Source organism: Schistocerca nitens, chromosome 11, assembly GCF_023898315.1.
Source record: "Schistocerca nitens isolate TAMUIC-IGC-003100 chromosome 11, iqSchNite1.1, whole genome shotgun sequence".
Classification (NCBI taxonomy): domain Eukaryota; kingdom Metazoa; phylum Arthropoda; class Insecta; order Orthoptera; family Acrididae; genus Schistocerca; species Schistocerca nitens.
Genome location: NC_064624.1, coordinates 131,843,028 through 131,865,746, shown reverse-complemented (window position 1 = coordinate 131,865,746; position 22,719 = coordinate 131,843,028). Strand labels below are relative to the sequence as shown.

Genomic DNA, 22,719 nt, shown 5'->3' with positions numbered 1-22,719 from the left:
GCTGTAGCGCTTACTCCATGGGAAAAGTTTTGAGTCCTGTGCTACCCCTTTCTAAGGTACGTGATTGATTTCCTTGCTATATTTCGGATATCTATGTTACACTATGTGATCAAAAGTATCCGGACACCTGGCTGAAAATGACTTACAAGTTCGTGGTGCCCTTCATCGGTAGTGCTGGAATCTAATATGGTGTTCGCCCATCCTTTGCCTTGATGATAGATTCCACTCTTGCAGGCATACGTTCAATCAGGTGCTGGAAGGTTTTCTGGGGAATGGCAGCCCATTCTTCACGGAGTGCTGCACGGAGGAGAGGTATCGATGTCGGTCGGTGAGGCCTGGCACGAAGTCGGCGTTCCAAAACATCCCAAAAGTATTCCGTAGGATTCAGGTCAGGACTCTGTGCAGGCCAGTCCATTACAGAGATGTTATTGTCGTGCAACCAGTCCGCCACAGGCCGTGCAGTATGAACAGGAGCTCGATCGTGTTGAAAGATGCAATCACCATCCCCGAAATTGCTCTTCAACAGTGGGAAACAAGAAGGTGCTTAAAAAATCAGTGTTGGTCTGTGCTGTGATAGTGCCACGCAAAACAACAAAGGGTGCAAGCCTCCTACATGAAAAACACGACCACACCATAACACCACCGCCTCCGAATTTTACTGTTGGCACTGCACATGCTGGCACATGACGTTCACTGGGGATTGGCCATACCCTCTCTCTGCCATTCGATCGCCACATTATGTACCGTGATTCGTCACTCCACACAACGTTATTCCAATGTTCAGTCGTCCAATGTTTACGCTCCTTACACCAAGCGAGGCGTCGTTTGGCATTAACTGGCGTGACGTGTGGCTTATGAGCAGCCACTGGACAGTGAAATCCAAGTTTTCTCACCTCTCGCCTAACTGTCATAGTACTTGCAATGGATTCTTTTGTGATGGTCTGTATTGATGTCCGCCTATTACACATTACGATCCTCTTCAACTGTCGGCAGTCTCTGTCAGTCAACAGACGAGGTCGGCCTGTACGCTTTTGTGCTCTACATGTCCTTTCACGTTTCCACTTCACTATCACATCGGAGACAGTGGACCTAGGAATGTTTAGGCGTGTGGAAATCTCGCATAGAGACATATGACACAAGTGACACCCAATCACCTGATCACGTTCGAAGTCCGTTAGTTCCACGGAGTGCCCCAATTTGCTACCTCAGTGTCTAATGACTACTGACGTCGCTGACATGTAGCACCTGACAGTGAGTTGCAGCAAAATGCACCTAATATGAAAAACATTCTTGAGGGTGTCCGGATACTTTTGATCACATAGTGTATGTAAGGAATGACATGTGACAAGCGTTTATGGTAATTTCTATAAAAGATCGGACAGCATGAGTAGATCTTACAACATGTTTGTCCTGCAGGACTGGCCAACCGTTTAACTTTCAGTATCGGTTAGCAGTAATTTCCATTTTGAATTTAGTTTCCTACTTCTTTCTTATTTTCAGATTGAAATGGCGGAAAATGAGAAAAACGTAAGAGGAAAATTCAATGAACAGTGCATGAAAATGGCTCTGAGCAGATTATGTCCAACAAAATGACCACGAGGGTCTCAGCTGAAGCGTCTTCAACAATTAGAAAAGAAAGAAATCGCCATTGAAGAGGAGAGATTAAAATCTGAGAAAATCTGAAAAAGAGTCGAAGAAAGCTGAACTGTTGGTAAATAGGGTCACTATGGAAAGCGAATTACAAAGTGGCGAAGAAAGCCAGAATTTACTGGAATAATGATTCAACAGAAGAGACTGAAAAAATGCATTATGTGTCTGGAGTCATTTGAAGAAAACTGGCCGCTGTGTACCAAGTGCTGAGGCTGGGCACATTTTGGATGTAGGGATCAGGAGAATAATCTATATATTTCCAGAGTGAAATTTTCAATATGCAGCGGAGTGTGCGCTGATATGAAACTTCCTGGCCGGTTAAAACTATGGGCCGGGCCGAGACTCGAACTTGTGACCTTTGTTTATCTTTCGCGGGCAAATGCTCTACCCGATGAGCTACCCAAGCACGACTCACAACTCGTGCTAGCCGCCGGCACTGTAGGTCAGCATGTTCGGTCAGAGACCTGGCTAGTCTTTGTGATAAAAAAAAAATGAGTGGAAGGATCGACAACGAACATCAATGGAAGTCATGTGACGTACGCTACAAAAAAAAAAAAAAAAAGGCTGGTAAAGCACTAGCCCGCAAAAGGCCAAGGTTCCGAGTTCGAGTCTCGAACCGGCACACTGTTTTAATCTGCCAGGAGGTTTCACTTTATATATATTACTTAAGACAGCTGTAAAATGTGAACTAAAAGATGATGAATTGAGCTGAAACACTAAAAATAAGTTCCCATGATTACGTGTTCTACACTCCTGGAAATGGAAAAAAGAACACATTGACACCGGTGTGTCGGACCCACCATACTTGCTCCGGACACTGCGAGAGGGCTGTACAAGCAATGATCACACGCACGGCACAGCGGACACACCAGGAACCGCGGTGTTGGCCGTCGAATGGCGCTAGCTGCGCAGCATTTGTGCACCGCCGCCGTCAGTGTCAGCCAGTTTGCCGTGGCATACGGAGCTCCATCGCAGTCTTTAACACTGGTAGCATGCCGCGACAGCGTGGACGTGAACCGTATGTGCAGTTGACGGACTTTGAGCGAGGGCGTATAGTGGGCATGCGGGAGGCCGGGTGGACGTACAGCCGAATTGCTCAACACGTGGGGCGTGAGGTCTCCACAGTACATCGATGTTGTCGCCAGTGGTCGGCGGAAGGTGCACGTGCCCGTCGACCTGGGACCGGACCGCAGCGACGCACGGATGCACGCCAAGACCGTAGGATCCTACGCAGTGCCGTAGGGAACCGCACCGCCACTTCCCAGCAAATTAGGGACACTGTTGCTCCTGGGGTATCGGCGAGGACCATTCGCAACCGTCTCCACGAAGCTGGGCTACGGTCCCGCACACCGTTAGGCCGTCTTCCGCTCACGCCCCAACATCGTGCAGCCCGCCTCCAGTGGTGTCGCGACAGGCGTGAATGGAGGGACGAATGGAGACGTGTCGTCTTCAGCGATGAGAGTCGCTTCTGCCTTGGTGCCAATGATGGTCGTATGCGTGTTTGGCGCCGTGCAGGTGAGCGCCACAATCAGGACTGCATACGACCGAGGCACACAGGGCCAACACCCGGCATCATGGTGTGGGGAGCGATCTCCTACACTGGCCGTACACCACTGGTGATCGTCGAGGGGACACTGAATAGTGCACGGTACATCCAAACCGTCATCGAACCCATCGTTCTACCATTCCTAGACCGGCAAGAACTTGCTGTTCCAACAGGACAATGCACGTCCGCATGTATCCCGTGCCACCCAACGTGCTCTAGAAGGTGTAAGTCAACTACCCTGGCCAGCAAGATCTCCGGATCTGTCCCCCCATTGAGCATGTTTGGGACTGGATGAAGCGTCGTCTCACGCGGTCTGCACGTCCGGCACGAACGCTGGTCCAGCTGAGGCGCCAGGTGGAAATGGCATGGCAAGCCGTTCCACAGGACTACATCCAGCATCTCTACGATCGTCTCCATGGGAGAATAGCAGCCTGCATTGCTGCGAAAGGTGGATATACACTGTACTAGTGCCGACATTGTGCATGCTCTGTTGCCTGTGTCTATGTGCCTGTGGTTCTGTCAGTGTGATCATGTGATGTATCTGACCCCAGGAATGTGTCAATAAAGTTTCCCCTTCCTGGGACAATGAATTCACGGTGTTCTTATTTCAATTTCCAGGAGTGTATTATTATTCAATGAGTGTCAGTGCAGTTATCATTAACAATAGATGTTGTTGTTGTTGTGGTCTTCAGTCCTGAGACTGGTTTGATGCAGCTCTCCATGCTACTCTATCCTGTGCAAGCTTCTTCATCTCCCAGTACCTACTGCAACCTACATCCTTCTGAATCTGCTTAGTGTATTGATCTCTTGGTCTCCCTCTACGATTTTTACCCTCCACGCTGCCCTCCAACGCTAAATTTGTGATCCCTTGATGCCTCAAAACATGTCCTACCAACCGATCCCTTCTTCTAGTCAAGTTGTGCCACAAACTTCTCTTCTCCCCAATCCAATTCAATACCTCCTCATTAGTTACGTGATCTACCCAACTTATCTTCAGCATTCTTCTGTAGCACCACATTTCGAAAGCTTCTATTCTCTTCTTGTCCAAACTGGTTATCGTCCATGTTTCACTTCCATACATGGCTACACTCCATACAAATACTTTCAGAAACGACTTCCTGACACTTAAATCTATACTCGATGTTAACAAATTTCTCTTCTTCAGAAACGATTTCCTTGTCATTGCCAGTCTACATTTTATATCCTCTCTACTTCGACCATGACAAAATCCGACACTGCAAGACACATTCTACAAGATTTGTAATTGTAGCTCATATACTTTCGATATAATTACGTACTATAAATAAAAAGTAAGAATCATTACACTGTGCTATTTACAGAACATCCCTGAGGCGAGAGACTAGTATATCAATATTCCGATCAACTACCACAGTTACAGTTTTCCGGCCGCTCCTGCACGACTCTTCCTGCTACCAAGGTCCCATGGGAGCCCATTTCATAACACAACTTTCGCCGGCCCGTAACGGACGTTTAAGCAACCGTTCACTGGGTGACGGCGTATCCAACCAGGCTACACGTTTCCACTGATCCACGGTACAATCTCGATGCTCCCGCGTCCACCGCAATCGTAATAGACCACTTTGTTAGGCCAGCATGAGAACGTATAGCGTCTGTCCGTAGCAGACCCCGCGCTCAACAACGACCTCCGAAACACTTGCCTCTGTATTTCTGCTAGAAATAATCCGCACTGGGTATAGAATACTTTTTATTAAAAGTCACGACCGGTTTCGCGCCTCCAGAAGATTTCAACTGATTTTTACAAATAATACGGAAAAATACTTTTACAGAGAATCATTATCAATGGTGTAGAAAATAAAGGGATACTGAATGGCAGTAGTTGTGTTTAAACAGTTCTCATAAAGATTTTTTTTAGCAAGTTACCGCCGGAGGATAACTTGCCTTATAGCCACTCCCCATCGTTCACGTCAAGTCGTTAACAAATAGCGAGCTGAAAGCGGTAGTCAATATTTAAAACGGAGGGGATAGCAGAAACTACAAAAGTAAAATCTGGATGAAAACTAAACTATTTCGCGGTATGCACCCAGTAAACAGGAAGAGTCTTACTGCAGCAGGAAGGAGAGTGATTGGCAGCAGGTAAGGCTGTACTGACCGCAATGCAGTGGGGGGAGATATTTACAGGGAATTTGTATTACCACTCACGTTTTATTAGTATTTTACATTTTAACCAGACACTTTCAGTATATTTATAAACTGTATTGGTGAAAGAGAGAATTTATATTATCATTGAGGTTTTATAAATATGGTGCTCTTAAACTGTCCATTTTCAGCATTTTTATAAATGGCACTCAAATTTAGCACATGTACAGCCACCCCACCCCCCACCCCCTTTTTCACACCCTCCCTAGTGATCGTTTTCTTCCTGTAGCCTCTGATGCCATCTGTAAACAGAACACTGAAGAAAATACAAAATTTAGGATAGCAGTTGCAAGAAAATACTTGCTGATAAAGATAAATATGTTTGCATCGAAAATAGATGTGTTAAGTGTTTGGAAGTATTTTCTGAAAGTCGTTGTCTGGAGTGTAACCTCATATGGAAAACGAATGCCACAGACAAGAGGAAAAAGCTTTTGAAAAGTGGTGGCACAGAAGAATGGTGAGACTGGATGCATGGATTAGGTTATTAACGAAGAGCAGCTGAATCGAATGTGGGAGAAACGTGATGGGATATCCTGTAAACATCAAGGAGTAACTAACATGGTAATGGCAAGAAGAATGAGAGGTAAGCCCAAGGTCTGGCTACAATAATCATAGGTATTGCAGAAACATGGATAGATGAAGGGACTTGCTAAGGACAGACTAGCAAGAAAAGCTGCTGCAAACGAGGAATTAGCCTGAAGGCTAGAATAACAACAACAACTGCAATGTGTAAACAAATATCTGGCATCTACTAGAACAACTGAAAAAAAAACAAATTGTGTGGAGAAGAAGCCAGAACTGGAGAAGAAATTAGTTATATTTCGGAAAGTCACTGAAAAGAGTTTCAGCACAACAATATACAGGAAGATATGTTGGAATGTCCAGTCTATTCATGAGATCTGGTATCCCTGATTCCACCTATTCCAAAGCCAAGACAACTTTGTCTGGCAAATGTTTAAAGAGTCCAATCGATAGTTGTGGCAGCTTATCCATTTGTGGCTTGTCATTGGCAGTTATTACTGACGGTTTATAACATTCGCCTCTGCCACAATGTTCTCTATCAAAGGCTCCTGGTTCCATGGAATTAATCCTCCATCGCCGGCCGGAGTGGCCGAGCGGTTCTAGGCGCTACAGTCTGAAACTGCGCGACCGCTAGAAACGCAGGTTAGAATCCTGCCTCGGGCATGGATGTGTGTAATGTCCTTAGGTTAGTTAGGTTTAAGTAGTTCTAAGTTATAGGGGACTGATGACCTCAGAAGTTAAGTCCCATAGTGCTCAGAGCCATTTGAACCAATCCTCCATCTTCAGGCATGTGCCTGGTTATATGTGTAGATTGACTGTGCAATCAGCTCTTGGTAGAATATTTTAAACATTATGAATGAAACAAACACAACACTGGTGTAATATTCCTGAATATTTATTATTTGTTACACAAACCGGTTTCTGTCTGTTACGTTTTCAGCAGTTACAAAGATAAGTATGTGCTGGAGTAACAAGGTGAAACACGAAGTATTACATCACATCCATAAAGGAAGGAAAGTGAACTATCTCGAAATAATGGAAATTCATACACACATGCCCATCAATCCAAGCTTAGTACCCTTACTCGCCACTTCAGACTGCAAATACTACTCATAATCCCATCCACGCCATGTTGTAAATTACCCATATTACTTACACGCCTCATTTTCCTTTATTTTAGTTACTGTACTTTCTTTTATTGTGTTAAAAAAGTACTTTGTTCAGACACAGCTACTTCACTAACCTGCCTAATATCACTATTATATCTTATCTGTTTATAATTTAGGACTTATTAAAGACAAGATTATACTGTCCAACCACAACTTTGGAATTTATCATCGGGGTTTATTGTCAAATTATTTTCTTCTATGCACAACTGTTGGAATTTGTCTATAGTTCATTAGTTAATGTGTCACATATTTCATTTTAGTTAAATAATCTTACATCGCATTTATACTGAAATAATCCCTCTTGTTTTATTCCTAATTCTAACATTAATATTTTTCATAGCTGGAAACAAAGATATTCACAAATAATAAATATTGTAGTATTACACCAGTGTTGTCTGTGTTTCATTCATAATGCATATGTTCATAATTGTTCACAGTGAAATATTTGAGGACGAACGATAATCCGAGTTGCAGCGAATACCCCATTCGACCGGCTCACTTAGCCACCCCATTTAACTGGGCCGCTAAGGAACTCAGCTGCCCCATTCGCTTGGCTCGCGCAGCGGCGTCTCCTACCTTGGCCCTCGTCCGCCGTCGTATCCGTTCGACTCCCGCGACGAGTCGCGATGCTGCTGCTGCTGCTGCAGATGTTGCTGCTGCTGATGTTGTTGCTGATGGTTCTGATGTTGCTCCATCATGGTGATCCCACTGCACGCACGCTCGCCCGCACACACACTCACAGACGCACGCAACGAAACGTAAAACGGGCAGGGGACAACTCAGAAGGTTTGAAACAAAAATATGTCCAGTCGCGCCCAACACTGCCAACAAAAAGAAAATCCAATAAGTTTCTCTCCTACACGTATAGCTAACCACGATGGGTCCACGTGTGCGCAGATGTAGGAAAAACTGTAGCGCTAGAGGAAATTAAACTCCTTTCAGTAGCTCACTTTACAAATATCTGCTCTCAAAAAGTGTGGATTGCATTGCGAACAGTGGTAAGGAGCATTCTGGGAACTACTAGGATGACAGGTAAAGTAACAGACTGATCAGGAATAACCTGCTGTAGAAGGTGTATCCATTGCTGTAATGAAAATGAAATGGAAGTAGGTAGAGTGTATTACCGGATGGACGAATGGTATAGGAGCAATAAGAAACAGAAGAAATGGCCTAGCAGAAGATGACATTACAAAGCATATAGGAACAACACAGCTATGTGCAGCCTATTTGGAGGCGAGTGGGAGAACTGTGTCGACACAGTGCACAACTGTCAACATACAATCAGCTTGGCCTCTGGCTGTCCATTACGAAACCACTGCAATATATCGTCGTAGGGCGCCTCCTACGCAGTGAATGACTACAGGAGGGCAGCCAGCCAATAATAGGACACGCTTGTGCAGCAAAGTCTTGACTGCCCTGTCGACTGCATAACAAGGAGGATCTGAGCGTCTTATAATGCTCACGGTGGAGTACACGGTTATTTACGTTACCTAGCAGAAGAATTCGATTTCATAGGTATGTTCGTTCGAACAGACCGGCTTTATTTTGAATATACACTTTTTGTACACAATATTTGAGTGTTTAGAGAAAACAAAAACATACACGTTATTTATGCGACAAAAATTTTACATGCGCGCTAGCGTTACATGAAGGCTTTGACGCTGGTGACATTAAGAGATGGTGTTTAGACTGGCGTGTGATGAATACTGCTGTGGAATATGTCTCTCTTTGTGGGAGGATGGAGTATTTGGTGTACGAGGCACCGATAGACACTCCACAAGAGCTGCTTACTGCTTGGAGATGCCGGCTGTGCATTAATGGAAACGTACATTTTCACCGACGGCTCTTAAACAATATTTATGACCTGGCAGTTTGAACACCGTCTCCAAACACAACTCGAGTCAAACCTTCACGGACCCAAAGTGACCAAGGTGCGCACTTGTTATACTTTTGTCAGATAATGAATTATATCTTTTTATCTCCTCTAAGCATTCTAAAATTTTGTACATGTAGTTTTTGTTATACCTTATTCATATTTCAGTGATAGAATTCACTGATACAATTGCGATCCTCGGTTAAAGTGAGGAATGGAATGAACAATCTAATGAGCATACACTATGGAATGGGAGTAATCCAAAAACAGGACGAAAGTAATGAGGAGTAGCAGAATTGCGATTAGTGAGAAACCGAAATTCAAAATTGGACACCACGAAGTAAACGAGGGAAGCGATTCTGCTGCCTCGGAAGCAAAATTCCACGAAACAAGGACGACACAAAAAGCATACTCGTACTGGGGAAGAGGGTATTCTTGGCCAGAAGAAGTCTACTAATATCAAACATTGTCCTTAATTTGAGGAAGACATACCTGAGACCGGGTGCGACTGGAGCCTAGCGGCGCATGGTAGTGTAACATGGACTCTGGGAACGTTGGAAAAGAAGCGAACTGAAGCGTTTGAGATGTGGTGCTACAGAAGAATGTTGAATATTATGTGGATATTTGAATACATCCAACAGATAATTGAGGACGTAAATGCCAAAACGACCCTCCTTAAAACGAGAAAACATTTTTTTTCTTTTTTGCCGCGCTCTGTCCAATGGCATTATCCTCCAACACGGCGCAGATGTTTCTGGCTGCCTCCGGCGCTGTCAACACGATTTTTTCACTTGGCACTCCGTTTTCTAACATCGTCGACTCCACGGAGTATATCCAAAAGACAAAATGACAACATGTAAACTCAAACAGCAACAATGAAGTACGAACAAAAAATGGCGATCGATACACAAACCTTTAGCAACCGGAATACATGCAAAACAAAAACGCTACGAACTTATGCACCAACCTAACTGTTGTACAGCAGCGGATTTTTTTTTTTGTGTATACGCAAATGTTACATTTATACACGTTCAGCGTTAACTATCAGTCGCTGCACCACTTATTTATCCTCTGCAGGTCCTTCTGTAAATCGTTACTGTCATCTGGCGCTACATACTTACCGACAACCGCATCATCTGCAAACAGTCTTAAAGAGCCCCGACCTATTTCACTAGATCATTTATATACATTGTAAACAGTAGCGGTCCTGTCACACATCATTGGGGTACTCCCGAGATTCCCTTTACATCTGTCGATTTTGTTCCGTTAAGAGGGACACGTTGAGTTCTCTCTGCAAGGAAGTCTTGAATCCAGTCGCAAATCTGGTCCGATACTCGGTTATCTCGTACGCTTTTTCGATAAATGACAGCGCGGGACAGTCTCAAATTACTACCCGAGGAACACGGCATCAACCTTTGCGCCAATGTCTACAGCGCCGTGGATCTCACGCAGGAACAGAGCGAGTTGAATATCACAAGTTGTCTGTCTGGAGAATCCAACTCGATTTTTATAGAGATTTTACCCATAGTGCATTCATCCACCGTTTGAGAATGAGAGGACTTAGCGACTTCCGACAAAGTTGATAGATGCACTACTGCCCATTAAAATTTCTGCACCACGAAGATGACGTGCTACAGACGCGAAATTTAACCGACAGGAACAAGATGCTGTGATATGCAAATGATTAGCTTTTCAGAGCATTCACACAACGTTGGCGCCGGTGGCGACACCTACAACGCGCTGACGTGAGGGAAGTTTCCCACGGATTTCTCATACACAAACAGCAGTTGACCGGCGTTGCCTCGTGAAACGTTGTTGTCATGCCTCGTGTAAGGAGGAGAAATGCGTACCATCACGTTTCCGACTTTGATAAAGGTCGGATTGTAGCCTATCGCGATTGCTGTTTATCGAATCGCGACATTGCTGCTCGCGTTGGCCGAGATCCAATGACTGTTAGCAGAATATGGAATCGGTGGGTTCAGGAGGGTAATAGGAACGCCGTGCTGGATCCCAACGGCCTCGTATCACTAGCAGTCGAGATGACAGGTATCTTATCCGCACGGCTGTAACGGATCGTGCAGCCACGTCTCGATCCCTGAGTCGACAGATGGGGACATTTGCAATACAACCACCATCTGCACAAATAGTTCGACGACGTTTGCAGCAGCACGGACTATCAGTTCGGAGACCGTGGCTGCGGTTACCCCTGACGCTGCATCACAGACAGAAGCACCTGCGATGGTGTACTCGACGACGAACCTGGGTGCACGAACGGCAAAACGACATTTTTCGGATGAATCCAGGTTCTGTTTACAGCATCACGATGGTCGCATCCGTGTTTGGCGACATCGCGGTGATCACACATTGGAAACGTGTATTCGTCTTCGCCATATTGACGTATCACCCGGCGTTATGATACGAGGTGCCATTGGTTACACGTCTCGATCACCTCTTGTTCCCATTGACGGCACTTTGAACAGAGGACGTTACATTTCAGATGTGTTACGACCCGTGGCTCTACCCTTCATTCGATCCCTGCGAAACCCTACATTTCAGCAGGATAATGCACGACCGCATGTTGCAGGTCCTGTACGGGCCTTTCTGGATACAGAAAGTATTCGACTGCTGCCCTGGCCAGCACATTCTCCAGATCTCTCACCAACTGAAAACGTCTGGTCAATGGTGACCGAGCAACTGGCTCGTCACAATACGCGAGTCACTACTCTCGATACCGAGCGAGGTGGCGCAGTGGTTAGACACTGGACTCGCATTCGGGAGGACGACGGTTCAATCCCGCGTCCGGCCATCCTGATTTAGGTTTTCCGTGATTTCCCTAAATAGCTCCAGGCAAATGCCGGGATGGTTCCTTTCAAAGGGCACGGCCGACTTCCTTCCCCGTCCTTCCATAATCCGATGAGACCGATGACCTCGCTGTCTGGTCTCCTTCCCCAAACCAACCAACCAACTACTCTCGATGAACTGTGGCATCGTGTTGAAGCTGCATGCCATCCGAGCTCTGTTTTACTCAATACCCAGGCGTATCAAGGTCGTTATTACGGCCAGAGGTGGTTGTTCTGGGTATTGATTTCGCAAGATCTATGCAGCCAAACTGCGTGAAAATGTAATCACATGTCAGTTCTAGTATAATATGTTTGTCCAATGAATACCCGTTTATCATCTGCATTTCTTATTGGTGTAGCAATTTTAATGGCCAGTAGTGTAATTTCAAATCTTTTTACGCCGCACAAAATAATGAAAAGCGAACAGTTTATTGCTTACTGAATGTTCCTCGTTTAGGTGCTAAAAGTGCAACATCAATCACGACGTTTTAACATATTTTTTAAAGTAGAGCTGTGAGGTGGAGTCGTGAGTTATGCTTAGGTAGCTCAGTCGGTAGAGCACTTGCCCGCGAAAGGCAAAGGTGTGAGATAGAGTGTCGGTCCAGCACACACTTTAAATCTGCCAAGAAGTTCCATTTCAGCACACATGTCGCTGCAGAGTAAAAATTTCATTCTGGGAACATGTTATTTCTTTACTACTAACTCTATTCACATCAAATTATGCAGACAGTATTCTCATATACGATAGAATGTACCAGCAAAATTATAGCATTGTACGACCAATAGCTCGGGAGATACGACGTTTCATATATGGGGATTCGGTTCTTTAAACAGCGGTGGAGAATTTTACTGCAAATATCGAATGAGGACTGAAGGAGGATAGCACTGATGTAGACGAATAAATATAATTCTTTTCAGAAAACAATATTTCCGGTCTTTTTTTTGTACACACCTCGTATTTGCGGATGTGGATAAGGAACTTATTTTGTGGGCGGGTTATCTCACAATTCTTATTCGCTCAGGCCTCTGAAAATGATGAAGTATCCTCCGCCTTACAGCAGAGGTCGCTCGCGGAGTCTGTAGATGTTATTTCCCGAAAGAGTGAGAAGGCTTCAGTATCAGGTAGCGGGGGGCGAGCTTATCTGGCAGCTATCGCGGAGTCTGCCCTGTTTGCTCTCCTTATCCCGGCACAAACGTTTCGATAGCACTCGCCGGCGATCAACGCTCTTCTCGGGAAATCTCCGGAGCTACTGCGGGCTCGGACACAAACTAATAATCTGCGTCCGCTTTCCCGAGTCTAGCTCCTACGACTGGCTGATGCAGTGTTCCAATACTTCCGGTTAGTCTGCGCAAATAGCGTGCCTGTGAGTATCGTCTCAGTAGCGCGATTGCACCTGTGACTTCCTGTTGGAAATATCGCAGTACGCAGTAACTGAAGGGAAGTCACCGAGTGAAACAGACGACGTATCTGAGGTTCCCCGAGTAAGTGTTGCAGGCCCTCTGCCGTTCCTAATCTACATGAGAAGCCAAAGAAACTGGTACACCAGCCTAAGATCGCGTAGGGCCCCCGCGAGCAGGCAGAAGTGCCGCGACACGACGTGGCATGGACTCGACTAATGTCTGAAGTAGTGCTGGAGGGAACTGACACCAGGAATCCTGCGGAACTGTCCGTAACTCCGTAAGAGAATGAAGGGGTACAGATCTCTTCTGAACAGCACATTGCAAAGCATCCCAGATATGCTCAATAATGGTCGTGTCTGGGGAGTTTGGCGGCCACTCTGTAGCAATTCTGGACGTAGGGGTAGTAACATTGTCCTGCTGGAATTGCCAAAGTCCGTTGGAATGCACAATGGACACGATTGGATGCAGGTGATCAGACAGGATGCTAAGTACGTGTCACCTGTCAGAGTAGTATCTAGACGTAGCACGGGTCCCATATCACTCCAACTGCACACGCCCCACACCATCACAGAGCCTCCACTGGCTTGAACAGTCCGCTGCTGACATGCAGCGTCCATGGCATCGTGAGGTTGTCTCCATGCCCGTACGTGTCCAGCCGCTCGATACAACTTGAAACGAGATTCGTCCGAGCAGGCAACATGTTTCCAGTCATCAACAGTCCAATGACGGTGCTGACGGGCCCAGGCGAGGCGTAAAGCTATGTCTCGTGCAGTCATCAAGGATACACGAGTGGTCCTTCGGCTCCAAAAGCCCATATTGATGATGTTCCGTTCAATGGTTCACACGCTGCCACTTGTTAGCCCAGCATTGAAATCTGCACCAATTTGCGGAAGCGTTGCACTTCTATCACATGGAACGATTCTCTTCAGTCGTCGTTGGTCCCGTTCTTGCAGGATCTTTTTCCGGCCACTGCGATGTCGGAGATTTGATGTTTTGCCGGATTCCTGATATTTACGGTACACTCGTGAAATGGTCGTACGGGAAAATCCCTACTTCAACGCTACCTCGGAGATGCTGTGTCCCATCGCTCGTGCGCCGACTATAACACCACGTTCAAACTCACTTAAATCTTGATAACCTGCCTGTAGCAGCGGTAACCTATCTAACAACTGCGTCACACACTTGTCTTATACAGGCGTTACCGACGGCAGCGCCGTATTCTGCCTGTTTAAATACACTCCTGGAAATGGAAAAAAGAACACATTGACACCGGTGTGTCAGACCCACCATACTTGCTCCGGACACTGCGAGAGGGCTGTACAAGCAATGATCACACGTACGGCACAGCGGACACACCAGGAACCGCGGTGTTGGCTGTCGAATGGCGCTAGCTGAGCAGCATTTGTGCACCGCCGCCGTCAGTGTCAGCCAGTTTGCCGTGGCATACGGAGCTGCATCGCAGTCTTTAACACTGGTAGCATGCCGCGACAGCGTGGACGTGAACCGTATGTGCAGTTGACGGACTTTGGGCATGCGGGAGGCCGGGTGGACGTACCGCCGAATTGCTCAACACGTGGGGCGTGAGGTCTCCACAGTACATCGATGTTGTCGCCAGTGGTCGGCGGAAGGTGCACGTGCCCGTCGACCTGGGACCGGACCGCAGCGACGCACGGATGCACGCCAAGACCGTAGGATCCTACGCAGTGCCGTAGGGGACCGCACCGCCACTTCCCAGCAAATTAGGGACACTGTTGCTCCTGGGGTATCGGCGAGGACCATTCGCAACCGTCTCCATGAAGCTGGGCTACGGTCCCGCACACCGTTAGGCCGTCTTCCGCTCACGCCCCAACATCGTGCAGCCCGCCTCCAGTGGTGTCGCGACAGGCGTGAATGGAGGGACGAATGGAGACGTGTCGTCTTCAGCGATGAGAGTCGCTTCTGCCTGGGTGCCAATGATGGTCGTATGCGTGTTTGGCGCCGTGCAGGTGAGCGCCACAATCAGGACTGCATACGACCGAGGCACACAGGGCCAACACCCGGCATCATGGTGTGGGGAGCGATCTCCTACACTGGCCGTACACCACTGGTGATCGTCGAGGGGACACTGAGTAGTGCACGGTACATCCAAACCGTCATCGAACCCATCGTTCTACCATTCCTAGACCGGCAAGGGAACTTGCTGTTCCAACAGGACAATGCACGTCCGCATGTATCCCGTGCCACCCAACGTGCTCTAGAAGGTGTAAGTCAACTACCCTGGCCAGCAAGATCTCCGGATCTGTCCCCCATTGAGCATGTTTGGGACTGGATGAAGCGTCGTCTCACGCGGTCTGCACGTCCAGCACGAACGCTGGTCCAACTGAGGCGCCAGGTGGAAATGGCATGGCAATCCGTTCCACAGGACTACATCCAGCATCTCTACGATCGTCTCCATGGGAGAATAGCAGCCTGCATTGCTGCGAAAGGTGGATATACACTATACTAGTGCCGACATTGTGCATGCTCTGTTGCCTGTGTCTATGTGCCTGTGGTTCTGTCAGTGTGATCATGTGATGTATCTGACCCCAGGAATGTGTCAATAAAGTTTCCCCTTCCTGGGACAATGAATTCACGGTGTTCCTATTTCAATTTCCAGGAGTGTATGTATTTGAATACGAATGCCTATACCAGTTTCTTTGGCGCTTCAGAGTATATAAACGATTTAGGAGACAATCTGAGCAGCCCTATTAGATTATTAGCAGATGAGTCCGCACCGGTAGCTGAGTGGTCAGCGTGACAGACTATCAATCCTAAGGGCCCGTGTTCGATTCCCGGCTGGGTCGGAAATTTTCTCCGCTCAGGGACTGGGTGTTGTGTTGTCCTAATTATCATCATTTCATCCCCATCGACGCGCAAGCCGCCGAAGTGGCGTCAAATCGAAAGACCTGCACCAGGCGAACGGTCTACCCGACGGGAGGCCCTAGCCACACGACATTTCCATTTCCATTAGCAGATGATTCCGTCCTTTACTTTGTAGTAAAGCCATCAGAAGATTAAAAACAATTTTAAAATGATTTAGGCAAGATTAGACCTGCACCGACAGCCGCGCGCTTTAACACGCCGCTTCTGGGAGGACCCGTCGACCACGGACCAAATCTGTGAATCACAATACACAAAGGAAGAGCTCGATCATTTGAGAAGAAACGACTACTCTGACAAACTAGTAAACAGGGCAGCACATTCTCAAAGATCTGGAGCTGCTGATGAGAAAGAGCCAGCTAGAGTAAAATTTTTCCTTCCATTCGTAAAACCTGTTATCAGTAGAGTACTAAGACAGTACAGTACCAACAAGAAAGGTGCGCGAATATTTGTACACTATAGAAAACTCACCCCCACCGCTTGCCACAGCAGGGGTATAATTAAGTATTCTGTCATGATGATACAGACTTTCAGGGATAATGGAGAAGGGTAAACGTATCAATCTGCGGTAAGAGATCTTGGTCCGAAAACGGCAGAGGCGAAAGGTATAAACTAAAATTGATCTGATGCCTCCGACAGTGAACCTCCTCTGCTGCAAGCTCTTTTGTTTTCCAATTTTTGAGGGGCGGTTGTATAGAACAAGACAAAACTGGGCAGTTGTGCACAGCTTACGAGCTCTGAGCAGTTATTCATCTGTTTTATTGTTAAACACATCTCAGAACAAGTGCTCATAGCTCTTAAGTTACGCACAACGGCCTATGTTTACTGGACATACTACGGACATTCAACCCATTGTTAAAATTCAGATTCCAACAATATAACAAGAACGTCTGCAGTAGAGATGGGCAAAATGAAACACGTAACTGTTTCGAAACAAATGAAACAGTACGATGTAATGTTTCGATACGCTGTTTCGAAACAGTGAAACAGTTTGTGTTTTGTAATCTAATAAGTGAGTTGCTACTCTCATACCGGGCGCCTCCCCAGGTGGCGGATAGGGGAACGCTCATCAGATATGATGGGCACTGAGGAAATAAAATACTCAGGGCGGACCAAAAGTAGCAAAACAAGTCCAGGAGCGACAGTTCCCAGAATGGGCGACTTCCAGGACAGCCAAAATCCACCAAGCGACTGCCTTGGATCAAGCGGCTTGGCGGTCAGCGTCTGTTCACAGATTGTGCGGCTGAATCACCTTCCTCTACAAATCACATTTGTAGTTGTAATCTCGGAGACTTGTCTCCACACAGGAAAGATACATCCTTGAAAGTTCAAAACATGGAAAGTTCTTTTAGTCAAAATTCCCCGCCTGCCAAAATAAGACAGGAAAGATTGCCATCGGATCCGGGGGGCAATCAACCAAAGGAACTTACGGATGAATCGGAGCATCTGAATACACCGAAGCAAACACTGAGAACCAACACCTTTACAAACTTCGCCACGATAAACATAAACTCACTAGCTAAGGTTGGAAAACTCAAAACTCTACTGGACACTGCCATAGAGCAAAGGATAACAATACTCGCCATACAGGAGATGAGAAACACAATGCGGGAACCATACGAATCACAGGGATTCAGAATCTACCAAGGAATCCCTGGAAAGAGAGTAATGAAAAATGTACCACAATTCGGAACAGGTTTCATAGTGAAAAACACAATAATAAATTCTGTCAAGGAGTTCAAGGCCTACACGGATAGAATAGCAACTCTGACCATCAGGTCCGCAAACAAGACGTACACGTTAGTCAACGTGCACGCACCCACAAACGAGAAGAACAGAACTGACCCGAAACATGTAGAGGGATTCTGGAATCTGCTAGACCAAGTCCTCACTAATGTTCCATCAAACCACACTAAAATCGTAATGGGAGACTTCAATGCGCAGATAGGAAGAGAGAAAAGGTTCAGGAACATTGTTGGGGACTGGCCGGCACAAAAGAAAACTAGCACGAATGGCAGAAGATTGATAGAAATTTGCAGAGAACACAGAATGGTGATTAAATCGACCAGATTCAAAAGAAGACCACACAAGAAGAAAACGTGGAAACACACTGATTGGAAAAAGGGCGAATACCAACTTGACCATGTCTGTATGGACAAAGACCATCACAGAGAAATCTACAACGTTAAAGTTCTGAGGGGAAAGGACCTGGGCTCTGATCACTACCTGTCCAAAATAAAAATCAAGATAACACCGGCTGGAAAAAAGAAAAAAAGAACCAACCGGTTGAGACGAACCCACGACCAAGCAAAAATACAAAACAACACACAATACGCAATGAAAACAAACACAGTCCAATCAGACACGGAACTGGAAGAACTGACAGAGAAGTTGAAAACAATAGCCGCAGAAATAGCACAACCCGAAAAGAGAAAAAAACACCAGTGGTGGGACAGAGTGTGTGAGGAGGCAGTCGACAAGAGACATGAAGCGTGGAAGAAATTCCAAAATAACAAAACTGACGAAAATTTTGCAACGCTGACCCAACAAAGGAAAATAACTCAAAGAACGTTAAGAAATAGCAAAAGAAAGTATCATCACGGACTGCTGGACCAAATAGAAGATAGCTTTGCCAAAAACAACTCACGGCAATACTATAGAACATTTAGGGAAAAAACCAAAACCTTTACACCACCAACCCTCATGCTCAAAAACAAAGAAGGAGTAACGGCACACAACGATGAAGAAAATGCCAATATTATGGCGGAAAGCTTCCGAAATCTTCTGAACTGCGAAGACCCGATCAATATACTCGACATAAATACTAACACAGAAGTCAGGACACCGGAAGAGAACATACAAGCACCATCAATATCAGAAGTGGAAATAGCAATTAAACAATTAAAAAACAACAAAGCTAGCGGAGAAGACCAACTAACGGCAGAGCTATGGAAGTACGCCGGAGAAAACGCAGTGGCCAGCCTCCACAAGAACATTCAAAAGATCTGGAAAGAGGAGAAATTACCGACAAGATGGACAACAGCGATAATATGTCCCATCCACAAAAAAGGGAGTAAGACAGACCCAGGCAATTATAGAGGGATCTCCCTACTGGACTGTACGTACAAGATTCTCTCCAAAATAATTTATAACAGGGTCAGAGACCAACTAGAAAAAGAACTGGGAGAGTATCAGGCGGGATTTAGACCGGGAAGAAGCTGCCCAGAACAAATATTAAACCTAAAGCTAATCATCGACTACTACAAATCAAGAAACAAACAACTAGTGATCTCTTTCATCGATTTCCAAAAAGCCTACGACAGCATACATAGAGAATCTTTGAAGAAGATACTGAGAAATTTAGGCTTACACCCCAAACTGATCAAAATGATTGGGCTTACACTGGAGAACACAACCTCTAAAGTCAAATTCAGAGGAGCAACCTCAGACGCGTTCGAAATTAAAACAGGATTAAGACAGGGGGACGGGCTGTCCCCAATTCTGTTTAACTGTGCACTGGAATATCTGATGAGAGAATGGAGGAAGATTAATCCAGAACTAATAAAAGTAGGAACAAAAATCAAAGTAAACTGTTTAGGTTTTGCGGACGACTTAGCGCTATTAGCAAACAACATAAAAGAGGCAAGAACGCAAATTGAGACACTAGAAGAGATAGCTGGGAAAATTGGACTAAAAATCTCGTTCCAAAAGACCAAAATCATGGTCAGGGATCCTCTCTGCGTTGATCACATATCAATTTTCAACACTAAAGTAGAACTGGTGAAAAAATTCAAGTATCTAGGGGAAACAATAACACACAACAATAACGAGAAAATAAACTGGAAAGAAAGAACTGACAAACTGAAGAAGTCTCTATTCACAACTCAGAACATATACAATAAGAGATGCCTATCAACAAAAACCAAAATCAGACATTACCAGACGGTGATTCTCCCGGAAATACAATACGCATGCGAGACAATCTCCGGACCGTATAAAATAGGAGAGATAGAAGCAATAGAAAAAATAGAAAGAAGGATAGTAAGAAAGTGTATAAACAAGAAGAACCTAGTGGAAGGCCAATGGAGAATAATCCCAAACGAAACCGTCTACAAAACAATCACTCCACTAACAGAATTCTTCAGAAGGAAAAGGATATCATTCCTGGGACACATACTGAGAACGGAAGACACTAGACTAGCTAAACGACTGATCGACTTTTATTGGAATAAAAAAATCAAGTCAAACTGGGTGAGAGAAGTGCAGAAGGACATGGAAGAACTAGGAATCTCGAAGGAGGATCTTGTAACAAAATCACAGAAATACAGCGAATGGGTAAAAACAAACACAATAACACTCACGCACAAACCAAGGCAGAGACGAAATGTGGTGTATTCAGAGGAGGAAAGAAAACGAAGATCGGAACGGCTCAAAAAAATATGGGCTAAAAAGAAAGAAGAAACAGCCAAACAAATGAAACGGCTAAGGACGACTACAAGATTTGAACTAAAGTGATCCAATAGGGTCGTAAAAGCAATAAATAAATAAATCTACACATTTTATCATCTTGAATGTCTACTGTATAAGTATGTCCACATAAACATAAATGAGGTGCGAGAGCGCTAATCATACCGCAGAAAGTATGAAACTACCACTTAGACGTCTTGGCAGTTTCGTATTTCCTTCAGCAAATGCGCTGCTTTCGTGACGTGTGACTTTCATACTTTTCAATTGGCTGAGGACAGCCTTAGCTGAAGACAGAAGAACCACCACGAACGGAACTGGAGGTGGGAGCAAACTGCAGAAACAACGGATATGCTACTATGATTCCCACATTCCGTTAGTATGGGTAATGTACCCATCTTGCTAATTTCCACGCACACAAAGGGAATCATTGTGGATAATAGGCAGTGACTATAGACTCACAAATAATGCCAAATAATTCGAATAAATAACAAAATATAACAAAAAAATTGTCTTTCAAGGTGTTTCGAACCGTTACTATAAATTCACCATGCTTCCCAGCCCTTCCCGTTCACCATTACACTATCAGTGATATGTCAAACAGATTGCATGCAATTATACCTACATCAAATTTATGTATATGTCTAATAACTGTCACTCTACGCCCTTTTTTATTCAAAATGTTGTAGGCTTACTTGCGTTTCTTAATATGATTACTGTGGATGACCAGAGAAACGTATGTTATGAAAAAAGTGTAATTTAACTGAATGATTTTCACATATTTATTATTTTGAATGTGAATAGTATACGTTGTTTTATTGTTTGGTTAGTGTTTATAAAGCAGATGTTACGCCATTTCGGAATGGGACAGTCAAATAGAAACGAAGCTTTATTTTCGGATATCTTAAGCTTCATGCTATTGCATGTCAAAAAGATTTCGACACTCTTGAAAGTGTTTCACGAAGTGGTATGTTGTGTTTCAGTACCTGTGCCAAGCCCGAATCTCGTCCGACACAGAACGGAATGAAACATCACTGTTTCGATACAATTAGTCCGTTCCAAGCACAGGTGGACTGAAACAGCCTTATTTTGAAACAACGATACAGTTTCTGTGTCTGGCTCGAGATCGAATCTGGTCCGGTTGTCCGAGACAGGGGCGGAATGAAGCACCACTGTTTCGATACAGTGAACCACAGCCGTTCCGAAACACTGAAACAGTTCCACGTATCGATACACTGTATCGAAACATGGAAACAGTGGCCAAGTCTAGTCTGCAGAGTCGTAACATACAGACATGTTGCGATATTGTGTCATCATTAGCGTCTATCGTGAGGCCACAGGCAGTACTTGCAAAACGACGGACATCGATGTTTCGTTTCGACTGCGTGCTGTCATTGGATTCTTTGTTAAACCGGGAAAGTCTGCTGCAGAAATTCATGACAGCCTTCAACGTGGCTACGGCGATGCCTACTTGGGTGCTAACAGTGTTAGTAGATGAGTGAAGCATTTCGGAGATGGGAAAACGAGTATCCGACATGAGTCTCGTCCGCGAACTGCCTCCACGGAACGGGGTTGCAGTCTGCCTGACTTGCTTGAACGTGGACAAACTGTCTACATGCAGACACTTCGGAAGCTCCGTTCTGCACGGCGCGATAAGCGCTGTGGAAGGAAGATCATCCAGCAGCAGGATAATGCGTGTCCTCACACTGCCTGGAGAGGATCAGAACATTTGTGTGGGAAGCTCTTCCACATCCTCCCTTGGCTCCCTCCAAGTAACATTTCTGTGTTCTGTAAACGAACACCCGCGAGACCAACACTACGAGATAGTGGAGGATATTCAGAAAGCAATGCGTCGGTGTCTTCGTGCAGTTGGAACAGAGTTCTATCCTCACGGTATTTTCAAACTTGCAGAACGATGTGACAAATCAGTCCACACAAATGGAGACTAATTTGAAAACTGAGAAAAAAGTCTGTAGTTTACGATGATATACTTGGTTTCTCTAAAAAATAAATATTTAGATATATAAATCGTTGCTCACTGCTTGCAACGTGATCCTCAAAAAATGGTTCAAATGGCTCTGAGCACTATGGGACTCAACTGCTGTGGTCATAAGTCCCCTAGAACTTAGAACTACTTAAACCTAACTAACCTAAGGACAGCACACAACACCCAGCCAT

General features: G+C 45.3%; 1 protein-coding gene across 2 annotated transcripts in view; it reads right to left on the bottom strand.

The window, feature by feature from the left end:
* The window catches only part of LOC126213235 (insulin-like growth factor 2 mRNA-binding protein 1), a 920,751-nt gene that overhangs the window by 245,765 nt on the left and 652,267 nt on the right, over window positions 1–22,719 (bottom strand). The window contains exon 1 of one of the 2 annotated variants that reach the window (XM_049940886.1): window positions 7,642–7,902. The exons of the other annotated variant lie outside the window; for it this stretch is intronic. Within the exon in view, the coding sequence (XP_049796843.1) occupies window positions 7,642–7,763 (122 nt within the window). The 5' untranslated portion in view covers window positions 7,764–7,902. Of the gene's footprint in view, window positions 1–7,641; window positions 7,903–22,719 lie in introns of those variants that run through there. 2 annotated transcript variants of the gene reach the window in all.